The sequence below is a fragment of the Octodon degus genome, unplaced genomic scaffold, assembly GCF_000260255.1.
Source record: "Octodon degus isolate 3935 unplaced genomic scaffold, OctDeg1.0 scaffold00087, whole genome shotgun sequence".
Lineage (NCBI taxonomy): Eukaryota > Metazoa > Chordata > Mammalia > Rodentia > Octodontidae > Octodon > Octodon degus.
Window position 1 is genome coordinate 10324721 of NW_004524663.1, and position 12203 is coordinate 10336923.

Here is a 12203-nt window from a genome sequence, read left to right on the forward strand (position 1 = left end):
TGTGCACAACAACTCCTTATATGGCCAGGGCTGCAGTCATGATTGGCTTCCGCATATGCTGGACCCATGGGCGATCCCCACGTGGCGCACTGGGATTGGGCTTGGGAGTATATATTAGCCAAGGGCTGGGGGATTGGGGAGGAAGAAGCTTGCTGTAAGGGGCCTGAATAAACCGCTGAAGGAAGAGCTATGTGTTGCGTCTTCCTTGCTGGCGAGGTCTGAGTGACAAGAGAGTATGCAATGTGTTACTGAAACTGTTCTACCAATTTAATTTGAAACTGTCTCATTGCTATTTGTTTCTCAATAAAATTATGAAAAAAAAGCAAAGGTCACATTTAATTGGAAGCACCCTAAATGCAAACTTTCACCTCTCAATGAAAACCTCTTTGTATCACTGAAAATTCTGTTATTACATTTTGCTTTTAAGATAAACAATGTTAATATATGAGTTGTTTTTTCTAAACTAATACCTCAGTATCCAGATGTAATTGCAGTGTTGGCACTTTGTGGTAAATATGTGGGTCTGGAGTTGCCGTCTGGACACGCAGTCTCTAAAACATTCACAATTGCTGACCTCGTGCCAGCAGCGAGTGTTGCCCTGCAGACATTTTCATCTCAGATACCAGACTACAGCACTTCTGCTGTTAAAGCCACCCCACCTGTGAGACTCTTACGTGCCAGGAAACTAATATACCAGTATCAAAGGATTTTTCTCAAGTAGTCCTGAGTAAATGATCAATGTGAACTGTTCAAATACAATGGCTCATGAATTTTTATGAGGAATTCGTTTATCCAAATGTTTTAGAACATTTAGTTCTGAATAACACAGATGGTTCAAAAAGAGAAAATGTTTTCACTACGTGCTACAGGTATTTACAGCTAGAGAATAGAACAGAGACAAGAAAGTTAAAACCAACTGGGGAAAAAATGCTAGAATATAAACTCAAACAATTCATACAAGAGGGAAATTATTTAATTTCAATTTATGAAAAGAAAAAAATAGCTCTGGGATATATTTGACTACTAATCCCAAATGTACCACTTTTTAACAGAGCAGTAGTTAGCATCTAAAATGTGACCCTGAAACTCACTCTCCTTTATTCCCAAAGATGTGAGGAGGGATATTCTTCCTTCCCAAGGTCATTTACAGATTTATGATTCTATGCTTCATGATTTTGTATCCTTGAGATTCTTATAAAATTTTTTAAAATCTTCTATAAGGCAAACTGAACATTGATAACACTAATAAATAAGTTAGTGAGAAAAAAGTGCATTTTTACCACCTACTTTTCTACACTTCAAACGCCTAAATATAGTAAATTAGGTTCCTTTGGATTCTGAATGTATATTCCAAGATAACAGCTCTTGCTCTCCCTCTAGATCTCTCTCTTTCTCCAACCCATTTGGCACGTTCTTTAAGTAAAAAGAATATGATTTATAGAAACATTACATACAATCCTAGCTGTTATGCTTTGGGTTTAGATGTCCTCCCAAAAGCCTCATGCATTCATGGGGCAGCTTCCAGTTTGTGCCAACCTCATGGTCCAACACTGGGATTATGGTGTGGCTGCTACACCTGCCCTGGGGCAGGCGGCCTGCATACAGGGAGGGGAAGAGGCTGGCTCCGCAATGCTCCTCCCTTTTGGCTCCAGCTGTTGTGCTGTCTTTTCTGCAGCCATGAACTGCTGCCCTCTGCTATGTGCCACTCTGCCTTGGAGCCAGCCAGTATGGGAGAAAAGTGACTAAGACACTCGCCCTTCAATAAACCAGTTTTCTGCTCTCTCATCCTCAGGCTAAAACAGGTCATTTTGTGGGCATCAAGTACTAGACCTTTCGAAGTGTTATATTCCCCCTGGGAGCCTTCCCTCCCTCCAAAAAGATCCCCCTGAGTAACACTGTTTGGGGCAAAATCATTAGACTTATTAAGGTTAAAACTGATTCACTAAATCCAAAACAAACACTTTAGGAATTGTTAGTGACTGTAGACTAACAAAATGAATATTCACTTTTTTAAGTACTGAAGCAGGAAGAGGGTAGGGGATTGTTCTTTTGTTTGTTTGCTTGATTTGGTTTGGTTATTTGTATCCTGATCACATTCACCAGACCAGAATCAAGCCTTTATATCACTGTGGCTACATAAACCAGGTGTCACTACAAGATTCCAGTTGCACAACTGAACTATTCGGTTATAGCTTTTCATTATTTTTCTGGGTCTGAGAGCCTCCCTCAGTCTGCAGTTTATTAATAACTCTTTCATAAATGTAATGCAACCGTCTTTCACACCTCTAAGAACATTCAGAAGTGCTCACTCTGCTCCAGTTAGAAAATGCCATGGGAATTCCAAAAATAGCAAACATCTACCAGGGTATTTAGCACTAGATTGGCAGAACTTGGCTCAGACCTTCAAGCAAAAGTCTTCCAACTGTGGTTTTGCTTCAAGGCCAACTGTGGTTTTTGTACTGTGCTGAAGGGCCTTCGGGTAATTCTTATTTAGGGAAATTTACAAAATAACTTTTCGAGAACTGTGGCTTTTTTATAAGAACCATTCGGTTATCTTCACACAGCAAAATCCAATGAGAAAATCAAGATCACCTTTTCAAATCTCATGCTCTGCTGAATCACAACAGGGAACACAGAGCGAAAGCAGTCTGTCTCCAGGTACTGATTCAGGAGGTAGACCCCGAGGCACACATCTTGCTTGTGGGGCAGGAACACTCCAGGGCAAGAAACCTTAAAAAGACAGAAAACAACAAAGTGAAAGAGCAGCCAGGGTTTGTTTGGTTTTGAATGGGGCTCTATTTCTCTTACCCTCCACAGCCCTGAGATGGAACCGCTCAAGGGCACGCTCTTACCTGCATCTCCCCGCATCCATCCTCCCCTCTCCTCCCACAAACTGCAAATGTCTATCCCTCACCCGGTCTCCACCAGGTGTCACAATCGCGCTCTCGCAGGCGCCTCTCCCCGCCCCTCCAGGATGGCAGTGCGGAAGCGGAAGACGCCGCAGAGCCAGGAAGCCTCGCTCCAGGACGGCCGGGTCCCGGGCTCGGAGCCGCCCGCTGCGATGCCGAGCCCCCGGAGGAGCGTCGAGGGACGGCCGCTGGGCGCCTCCACGTCGAGCAGCCCGGGGAGCCCGGCCCATGGCGGCGGCGGCGGCGGCAGCGGCAGGTTCGAGTTCCAGTCCCTTCTCAGCAGCCGTGCGGCGGGCGCGGGCCCCCCCTGCGCCCGGCTCCGCGCGTCCGAGAGCCCGGTACACCGCCGCGGCTCCTTTCCCCTGGCCACCGCGGGTCCCTCGCAGGCTCCCCCTCCCCCGCTGCCCGAGGAAGCACGCATGGACCTGAACCCGTCCTTCCTAGGCATCGCCCTGCGCTCCCTGCTGGCCATCGACCTGTGGCTGTCCAAGAAGCTGGGGGTGTGCGCGGGGGAGAAGTCGTCTTGGGGCAGCGCGAGGCCCCTCATGAAGCTCCTGGAGATCTCGGGGCACGGCATCCCCTGGTTGCTGGGCACCCTTTACTGCCTGTGCAGGAGCGACAGCTGGGCCGGGCGCGAAGTGTTGATGAACCTGCTCTTCGCCCTGCTGTTGGACCTCCTGCTGGTGGGCCTGATCAAAGGGTTGGTCCGAAGGCGCCGCCCGGCCCACAATCAGATGGACATGTTTGTCACCCTCTCAGTGGACAAGTACTCCTTCCCCTCGGGCCATGCCACAAGGGCTGCCCTGGTGTCCAGGTTCATCCTGAACCACCTGGTACTGGCCATTCCACTGAGAGTGTTGGTGGTGCTGTGGGCCTTCGTCTTAGGGCTCTCCAGGGTCATGCTGGGCCGGCACAATGTCACTGATGTGGCTTTTGGCTTTTTTCTGGGCTATATGCAATACAGCATCGTGGACTATTGCTGGCTCTCACCCCATAATGCTCCCTTCCTGTTTGTACTGTGGAATCAACAGTGACACCATCTCACTAATGATGACATCAGGAGGTCTGAAGGTTTCCACACTCGATGCCAAGCTTAAACCAGCGGCCTCTCTTAAGATATTTCAGGCTTCCTTTGGGATTTCTGGTGTCCCACCAACTTGATATGTTACTAAGCCAGAGCACATGTAGGCCATTACTAAATACAGCCATATTAGGGAAATCAAAAAACCCTTCTATTATATGTGTATTCAACAATTGTTTTCTATCTCCAAGACAACTGAAAAGAAACCAAGCTGTGGTTATATGGTTGCTGTTTTTACAAAAGCTGACATGATCTGTGCTGTGTAGTAATCCCATAAATCAACATCTCACTTGTAAATTAAATTGTGACAAATAAACACGATCTTCATCCATAAAAATACATGCAGACAAGCCACATACTAATCCTAGTTCTTTTCCTGAGATGATGTGAAACAGTGTTTTAAAAATGGAAAGAATAGGTTTTTCTAGTTTATTCCCTGAAGAGCTGTTGTCACAACTGGTGAAATTCCTTCTTAATCCTGATTTTCTTGGTAAGCCTTTTTATATTCTCTTTCATTTTTGTTGACTGGCAATGAGAAAAGAGATTATTTCTCTTTCCCTGTACCTTTAGAAAGATGTTGGATGTTTATTTCCCATTACTCTAATACTGTCTTTTAGCACTTGGAGAGCAGACCAAGAACTTAGAGACACTTAAAGGTGGGCATGTGTAAGCTACCCACAGAGAAGTATGAGATGACGACTTCATGCTAATTATGTGGACAACTGGTAGCAGGGCGTGACAGGAGGCAGGAAAGCAAGGCTGCTAGGCAGAGTCAAAGGAACGGAGTTTACAGGTAGGTGGACCACATAGTATATCAATGACCAATATGAGGAGAGGGGCCCTAGTGCCCGGCTTCTCCACTGAATAATGTTTCCAGTAATAAAATGGGAAAATAACATGATTTTTTCAATACAAGTGCATAAGCTTTCTCATATGTACGATAAGGAAGATCTGTATGCTGTAGTTTTTCACACAGAATTCATTTTCCTGCAATAGAGCATGCTGTAGATAACAGTATTTTACTTGAAATTCATCAGGTCAGCCTGTTGCTGTATCGGGCACTAAGTGTAACCTCTAAATCCCGTTTACATTGACTTTACATGCAAAGCTGTTCATCCAAGGTGCCTCCCCGAATCGTTAAGACCAAAGACCACCAACTCCATAGTGGACCCTGCTCACTATTTTCCAGACCTGGAAAAACTGAAGGGGTTGTGTTTTAAATGCTACTCTACATGAAAAGAAAATCTTTTAAGTTATCCCTGGAACTGTTATCTTAAGGTAATGACCAATTATTTTGGCATTTATGAATAGAATTATGGACTTGGATTTGACAGAGACATGGATAGGAACCTGGACAATGCCTGTGATTGGGGGGAAGCCTGTACTTTGTGAGAAAGAGGGCATGCCAAAAGAGGAACAGCTACTACTCTAAATAAAGTTATTGTATTCCCACAACTCCCTGAACACTGACTACCTCTTCAGTTGCTGAATCAGCTATACTGTAAAGCTCTAAGTGGTTTGTATTTGTTGTTTAACCTCAGAGAATCCTTCATTTTAATCACAGCAATATTAGGGCCAGACACTGGAAAGCAATGAAATTTCCTCTTGCAGGGTCCACAAGTCTGTAGTCTAGGGCTTACTTTCTTGCCTTTAGTTATTCTTCTAAATTGTCTTTTTATTGCCAGAGCCTCAGTTTGCTGGCATCGGAAGCACAGAGCAATTCTTCTGACTTAGTGGAGCATCCTGAGCAGTACAGAGTGCTTAAGATGATTTCTTTGTTAATTAATTATACAATAAAAGTGGCTTTTAAATTTTAAAATAAAATTAATGTTAAATGAAGTAGAATGAAAGTTTCTGCTCTCAGACTGGGCATGGTAGAGCGCCTGTAATCACGCCACCATGCCCACTTGGGAGGCTGAAAACAGGAGGATCACTACAAGTCCACTCTACCTACAGAGACCTTGTAGACCCTGTACTTTAAAAAAAAGAAAGAAAAAAAAAAGGACAGAAAGCTTCTACTCTCATATGGAAGACACTAGCTTCTCAAGGGTTCCTGCTCAAAATTTAAAAGCTTGCAATTGCGACAGCACAATTAACATGGTCTGGCCTTATTTGCTGTCAGTAAAGTGGGACAAAATCAGGACATTTTTTTATTACCTTTGTTGGGCAGCTGCATACACGAAGAAACCTCAGCATTTGCTAATTGTATGGAAGCCAGCAAGATTTTCCTTAGCAACATCCTGTTAGCCTTGTGCTTGTAAATCTGACCTGTACAGAGACACCTAGCAGGTTGGAAGTAAAGGCACACTAACCACAGAGGAAGAATGGGAAAATGGAAACTGAAATAAGGACGACAGCTCCACAGGACCAATGAAGTCACTCTGCCCCAGCGCTTCACTTAGGAAGGATGGGATGAATAGCTGTAGAACATTTATCGATTTCCCTTTTGGAATCAGCAAGCCAAAGCCATCACTAAAGGAAATAGTTTAGAAAATACCTGATTGGTTCATAAAGCAGATTTTCAGGAAGTAAGTGGGCTTTTTAAATTATTCCATTATTTAAAATAAATGTTAAAATCCTTTCACAAATCTTTATCCTAAAAATAAGAAACTCCTACTTGAACTTAATGCAGGGTTGTTTCAAAACAAATATTTAAGATAAAGCTAAGAAATACATCCGCTTTGGAAGAACAAAAAAGTGGGGGGCGGGGCTGCTGAGCTGAATTGATGTTTATGAAGTCCAGAAAGACAAATGTAAAGAACCTTAAGGACAAAGATTTGTCCCAAAAGATGACGTGTGTGGTAGTTTGGGGAGGGGTGGTGAGGACAACCTAAACCATTTTAAGACTCTGACTTGGGGTTTAAGGAGAGCAGGGAGGTGCGTCGTTTTCTTACCGCCCGGATCTGCAGCTCCACCACCACTTCCAGAGGCATCGCTGCGTGGGCAAAAGGACTGGAATGACAAGTTCCTTTTGTGCTGAACCTTAAACCAATTTTTCTAGGACAGTTGTTCCCAGAAGCTTCCCCAGCCCCCCATCCCCTTGTTCCCCCATGTGTCCCCGCCCCTGGCCCAGGTCCCTCCCACCGGGACGGGTCTCTCACACTGATGAGGCGGGGTGGGCTGATAGAAGGCAGAAGCGTCGCGTTGCTATGGGCACTCGAACGCGTGGCCTCCGACCTTAGAACTGCAGCCAGGCCTCGCGCAGGCGCGTGGTGTGGATGCGGACTCTGGGGCGGTGCCCTGGCCACAGCAGGCTGCTCTGTACTGGCGTGCCAGGCCAGATGCCAAGGGTCCTAGTTTCCTTTCCAATTACTATAAAATGTTTACAGTTTCCAGTATAAAAGTGGGATGAGATCATAACCAGTTATAATTTTAAGTACTGTACGTTTTTGTTGGCCACGAGACCGCTAGGCTCTTACATTTCTGTAACAATTCCAATTTAATATAGTTGTCTATCCCTGAAGATAATCTCTTACTGTGTCCTCATGTTTGGTTCCAAAAACATGGTTACTGTCAACAAGATACTGCAATGCATGCTAATTAGAAATGGAAGCATAACATATTTGAAAGTTAGGTAGCCTTTGTTAGCAAAAACAGGAGTATTTGTTATTTTTTTCTCTTCACTGTATTGTTCAATCTTTCCTGGAGTTTAAAGCAAGCACTGAGTCACACTTTCTTTTCTTTTCTTTTTTTTTTTTTTTTTTTTCAGAACCGGGAATTGAACTCAGACCCTTGCACTTGGCGGGGAAGCGCTTGGCCTTAGCCTCAGTAACTATAAAATCTGGCTGAAGCAACAAGCAAAGCAAGAATACTAAGTAAAGGAAATTGCATTTCTTCCATTTATTGTATTTGATTTTTTTTAAAAAATGAAGGGAGGAGGAAGTAGCTACATCCTGCCAATTTCAGAAATCTGGGAGACCCACTGCTGTCTCGAAAATATATGTGTGCATGTGATTTGTCATTTATTGTTCATATTTTTCATTAGCGAATTATACAATTGCAAATGGTACACAAAGATTTCACCAGAGAAGAACTGGGTGTTCACATCAGTGATTGCAGTGCCTTCACCTGCAAGGGAGAAACTCAGTGTGACGAAGGCCAGCACTGTACACCCGTCCTCCAACCCTAGTGCGCTGTCTCTCTGCATGCCAAGAGACACACAGGAGGGCACCTGGCTACCTACAGTAGCCACAGCAATGGGGCCAGGAAGATGGCTCAGTGGAATAAGCGCTTCCCTGGCAAGCGCAAGGGCCTGAGTTCAGTCCCTGGTTCCACAAAAAAAAAAAAAAGTATCCAGAGCACTGAATCGCCACCTTACACGATTGCTGGCGAGGGACCTATGATGATTCTTATAGGTAAATTACCAGTTGTCTAGGTTATTTTTCTTCTTGCTGACACAAACTACCCAATGCCCACAGTTAAGGAAGGAAGGGTTTATCTGGCTATCAGTTTGTCCACGTTTCAGTCCATAGTCAACAGGCTCCAAGGCAGGGTGGCTTGGTAGAGAAGCACTGCAGAGGGAAAATAGTTCACAGCATGCAGGAGGTACTAAAGCAAAGAAGGGACAGTGGTAGCTTTATTTTTGCCCCATTTATACTTTATCTAGGCTACCTGAATTAAGGAAGTACCAAATCAATCAGTGGACTAATTTAATAATCACACACCCATGACCCCAGCATCACACACCCTGGGTCCACTCACCTCTTGAAAAGCTCCAGCTATAACTGCGTGAGGCTTTGGGGGACATCTAGACACAAACCATAACACCAATACTAAAATATCAAGGAGAGTGACAATCAAAATAGATCTATAAATAAATAAATAGCTAGAGATATAATGGGAGTATACAAAGCCTGGGTGGATAACAGACAAGTTTCACAGAGGAGAAACAGGGCATGAAAAAGGTAGCAAAGCATGCAAAGGGCCTTAACAGTGTCTTTCTGCCCCATTTATCTTACCCAGGCTACTTAGTGTGGGTAGCACTCATACCCTTAATCCTAGTGCCCTTCAGCATTGCACCATAGATCAATTCCAGTATCACACACTCTAGATCCAGCCACCTCTGAATAAGCCCCACCTATGACTACATGAGGCTTTGGGGGAACATATAGACAGAGCCATTAACAGTCTGACAGAAGAGTCTTACAGAATTCAAAGTAAGGTAGATGTATAGCAGTATATGCTTGAAATCTTGAATACTACAAGAATGGAAAAGTTTACACAATGAGGGATTTGTACATGAAAAATGGACAAGGCTTTGCTTTAGTTTATTCCATCATCACACAGGCCACATGCAATGATGTAGAAGGTCTGAAAGAACAGATTATTGGAGTTAAGACACAGATGGTTCTGGTTGGTAATAAAAAAGACTTAGAAGATGACAATTGTAGGAAGAAAGCAAGGGTAAAATCTAGTAAGACAGTGGAACAACCAACTAAGATTGTAAGATTGCATTCTTACAATCTTCTGCAAAATCAAAAATAAATATTAATGAAATCTTTTGTTACCAAAACACCCATGGAGGGTATAAGTCTCCCACCCAGCAATTTGACACATGGGTGGAAAAATAAAACAAAAGGGAGAATTCTAAAGATGAAGCTTTGGGTTGACCCAATACACTCTGTGGAACAGAAGGGCCATGAGTCTGAGCTCTCACAGCTTTTATTGGCTATCAACCAGGGAGGTGAGTAGGGGTCATGGAGGAGTGCTAGGGAAGGGAAACTTCGCAGGCATTGGCTGTCATGAGAAACAGAGGAGTTCTGCACTGGCACAGAGGCCTCCAATTAGCAGTGCAACTGATAGCTTGATGTATGCAAGGCTGGTACCTTTACTTCCAGAAGGCTATACTTCTTTCCGAGTCCTATGGGCTCAGCTGAGATGCTGTCTCATGTCTTAGCTCTGGAATCTCACAGACTCTTGCTTGAGACCCCCTTGCAGCCATCAACACAGGAGCTTTTCTCACCTGAGTGTTGAGAGTGTTGCCACCTTGCTATACTGCAATTCATCAGAGTCTTGACAGGACTGGATTACATGCTTTTGACCAACTAAAGGAACATCTGCTTCAATCTGTGAATCTCAGTAAACAGAGTTAACGTAAAAGCCAGGAAAAGATTGAGGCAAGGAGCTTTGTTTCTCAGGAGAGCCAAGCATGGCAGTCTCCCACATTTTATAACCTAGTGTGGCAAATCAATAAAAAAACTCAAGAAAGATAGCAATAAATGGAGCTGGAAAAACTGGCTTTCCACCTGCCAAAGACTAAAATACAGACACAAAAGCATCTATCTACAGATCCAGATAATCCTCTTGCTAATCAGAATACTAATGACCAATATTATGGAATCAATGACCCTATAGAAGCTAAGCTTTTAAAGCTGGTTTCAACAATTCCTCATCTAGGGCCAGGGATATAGCTCAGTGGCACAGCACCTGCCTGGTAAATGCAAGTTCTTAAGTTCAATTCCTGGTATCAAAAAAAAAACCCAATGTGTCATCTAGACCCGCCAGAGGATAGAACTATCATTACAATTGGTGGTCTGGGTGATGCCATTACTGAGATAGGTCTACCAGTTTAAAGACAGTCAGACTATCACTATTATTATACAGAGGTATCAGTAGCAGTGTGCTTTCACCCAATATGCAACAAGGCAGGCTACAGAAGTGGCTGCTGAGAATTTATTTAGTAAGTTGATTGATAATGGCCACAGACTCAACATCAAATGGAGATGACCCTAGGCAGGTAGGGGGAAAGAGAAAGAGAACAATGGATCCACAGATGCTGAGGTCAAGCAAGAGCCTATTCCAGTACTTTCAGGATCTCTCCTTCCACTTGCAGCTGCAAAAGAAGCCTCTGCCAACTACTTCAACCTACTCGGAAGGCAGTGATGAACACTGCCCTGAGACTGCCTCACCCCCAGGTTTTAGGCCACAAGTGTTTCCTCCAGTGGGACCTTGCCTCCTTTCACAAGGGCTCCAGGACCAATTTACCATCCTTCCCAGGATCCTCAGCAGATAGGAGCATATGCTGGAAAACACAGCAACCCTTGGTACATTATCACCACTCCAGAGCTCTATGGAAGGAAGGGTGCTTTAAAATCCCAGTATATTAATATTAGAATAAATACAATTTTCCTTCCTTTGTAGTTTCCATGGTAACTAAATGTGATCAGATGTGGGGAGTTGAGAAAATGATAACCATGGCTCCTTACATGTATCCAGAGGATTACAGGACCTCAAATAAGCTGTGATGGACACAGTTGGTTACTTCTATAACATTACTAGGAAAAACTACTGTCTGTTTCCTTTAAACTTTTATAGGGACAAGAAGATGTGTCAACCAGCATATCCAACAGTTAGCATCGCAATTATATGTTCATTTTGTATCTTTTTGGGTGATAGGCAAAAATACCTGCAGTAAAGAACAGTTTAACCATTTAATGACTATTGGGTATTTTCCTTTTTTATCATCTAAGACAACAGTAATAATCATGGGTAAGTGTGATTTAACTCTTTTGAAGACACAATGTCAGAGAGACTTCCTCTCTTTTTCCTCAAGTATTAGAAAAGATTGGGCACATTTGGGGTGATATGGCTAAAGACTCCTCAAATATCAGTAAAGGAGTCTGACTGATAGTTTTATTTCTTTCTACTATAAAAAAAAGCAAGAGTAAAATTAGTTGTTATCCTTATCAGTTAAAGAGAAACACAATTTAATGGAGCTATGGGATGAAATTATTTTGAAAAATTTCTATAAAACACTCTAACAAACTGAAAAAAAAAAAAAAAGCTCTGGGGTGTGTTTGAATGAAGACTTGTGATCCATGCTGTAACTCTGATCTTCAGCATTCGCCTTTGTGTCTCTGGCCTTATGTTGTGATCTGCTTCTGGGCAGGAGACTATATGGGGAATGTTTGGACATAACTGAACTATAGATATAAGGGAAATTTGACGTGTTGTATTGTTTTTAAACAATGTCATCATGTCTGCTGCTTTAATCTACTAAGTGCAATGTAGCTCTGCGCCAGGTCTGAGGAAATTATTGCCCAATTCAATACAGCCCACATTCCAACTTTCTTAAATCTACCAACATTTTAAATGGCTTTTCCTGTGGTTGGACCCTTTAAGAAGTGGACGAAAGCTATTGTATGAGTTTGCATGTTCTAATCATTTTCCAGTATCATGAGATATCTTTACTTATAAATAGTCCCACCCAAAGC

The 12203-nt window shown here is 43.3% G+C and overlaps 1 protein-coding gene and 1 pseudogene across 9 annotated transcripts in view; one reads left to right on the forward strand and one right to left on the reverse strand.

The window, feature by feature from the left end:
- Positions 1 to 12203, reverse strand: part of Spata6l (spermatogenesis associated 6 like) — a 99400-nt gene that overhangs the window by 83206 nt on the left and 3991 nt on the right. For 3 of the 9 annotated variants that reach the window (XM_023721906.1, XM_023721907.1, XM_023721905.1), the window contains exons 1-2: positions 2915 to 3236; positions 2593 to 2730 (exon numbers count right to left, since the gene is read on the reverse strand). In XM_023721906.1, the coding sequence (XP_023577674.1) occupies positions 2593 to 2730; positions 2915 to 3139 (363 nt within the window). In that variant the 5' untranslated portion in view covers positions 3140 to 3236. The other 6 variants (XM_023721912.1, XM_023721910.1, XM_023721908.1 and 3 more) reach the window with 5 other exon arrangements.
- On the forward strand, positions 9583 to 11404 carry LOC101571371 (annotated as a pseudogene).